Consider the following 1,476-nt stretch of genomic DNA (forward strand, 5'->3'; position numbering starts at 1 on the left):
TCTTCCTGGCCGCAGGGTTCCCAGGTACCAGGCCTGGGCAGACCAGCTTTGGGAATGTGGTCCAATCGCTTAACCTCGTGAGGCTGTTTCTGCACCATAGACTGTGCTGTTCTATCTCAGATGGAGCGGGAATACCCTCTCTGAGGGCCACTTGCCAGGGACTTTGCGAAATGACCATCAGCCTTACCAGGAGGAGGCGGGTGTTGCATTGAACTTAATCTTCCCATTGGCAGCAGAGTGGGCAACAGGAATGAGAACCCTTGAGTGGGGCTTCCTCTCCCCCAGCAGACCAATGGCTTCCGCTGCCCAAGGTTCCCAGGAAGTGGTGTGTGTGTGTGTGTGCGCGCGCGCGTGCACGCGTGTTCCTGTGTGTGTACATGTGCATGCGTGCATGTGTGTCCCTGTTTGAGGAGAAGCTTGCCATTAATTCCAGCTGTTCTATCTCAGATGGAGCGGGAATACCCTCTCTGAGGGCCACTTGCCAGGGACTTTGCGAAATGACCATCAGCCTTACCAGGAGGAGGCGGGTGTTGCATTGAACTTAATCTTCCCATAAGCAGCAGAATGGGCAACAGGAATGAGAACCCTCGAGTGGGGCTTCCTCTTCCCCCGCAGACCAATGGCTTTCGCTGCCTGAGGTTCCCAGGAAGTGGTGTATGTGTGTGTATGTGCGCACGCGCGTGCATGCGTGTTCGTGTGCACGCATGTGTGCACGTGCATGTGTGTGCATGTGCGTGCGTGCATGTGTGCCCCTGTTTGAGGAGAAGCTTGCCATTAATTCCATGAGGAAAGCAAAATGAAAACCGGCGTTGGGCAGGTTGCCTGCCCCTGTGAGGGAACATCCCTCTGGCCACACTCAGCCCCAGGGCCGTGTCCCTGGCTTCTGGGAAAAAGACCTCTAGGGCAGTGATGGTGAACCTATGACACACGTGAGCTCATTTTTTTGTTTGATTTTTCTTTGTTAAATGGCATTTAAATATATAAAATAAATATCAAAAATATAGGTCTTTGTTTTACTATGGTTGCAAATATTGAAAAATTTCTATATGTGACCACGGCACCAGAGTTAAGTTAGGGTTTTTCAAAATGCTGACACGCCGAGCTCAAAAGGTTCACCATTGGGAGAGATTTAATGGGGGAAGTTATATGCATATATGCATAGCCCATGGACACAGACAATACTGTGGTGAAGGTCTAGGAGGGGCGGGTGCATGGTGAAGGGGGGCAGTGGGGAAAAAAAGGGGACATCTGTAATACTTTCAACCCCTTCACCTCAGGAGTCAGCACAGGGATGTAGTAGAGCTGCAGGCTGAGCCTGGGAGACAAGCAGAACGTCTGGGTCTCTCGCTTCCTGGCAAAGGGCAACAGAGCACAGGGGGTGTCAGCACATGCCAACCGGTGCCCCCAGGACCCCCTGCCCCAGCACCTACCCACCCCGGGCCCCACCTGAGGCTGTGGTAGGCCCTGGCCAGGCGC

The 1,476-nt window shown here is 53.3% G+C and overlaps 1 protein-coding gene across 1 annotated transcript in view; it reads right to left on the bottom strand.

Annotated features, from left to right (window-relative positions):
• The window catches only part of PIK3R6 (phosphoinositide-3-kinase regulatory subunit 6), a 46,540-nt gene that overhangs the window by 12,559 nt on the left and 32,505 nt on the right, over positions 1-1,476 (bottom strand). The window contains exons 12-13 of the mRNA XM_006761719.2: positions 1,447-1,476; positions 1,273-1,351 (exon numbers count right to left, since the gene is read on the bottom strand). Of these exons, the coding sequence (XP_006761782.1) occupies positions 1,273-1,351; positions 1,447-1,476 (109 nt within the window). The remainder of the gene's footprint in view (positions 1-1,272; positions 1,352-1,446) is intronic.

Source organism: Myotis davidii, unplaced genomic scaffold, assembly GCF_000327345.1.
Source record: "Myotis davidii unplaced genomic scaffold, ASM32734v1 scaffold37, whole genome shotgun sequence".
NCBI lineage: Eukaryota > Metazoa > Chordata > Mammalia > Chiroptera > Vespertilionidae > Myotis > Myotis davidii.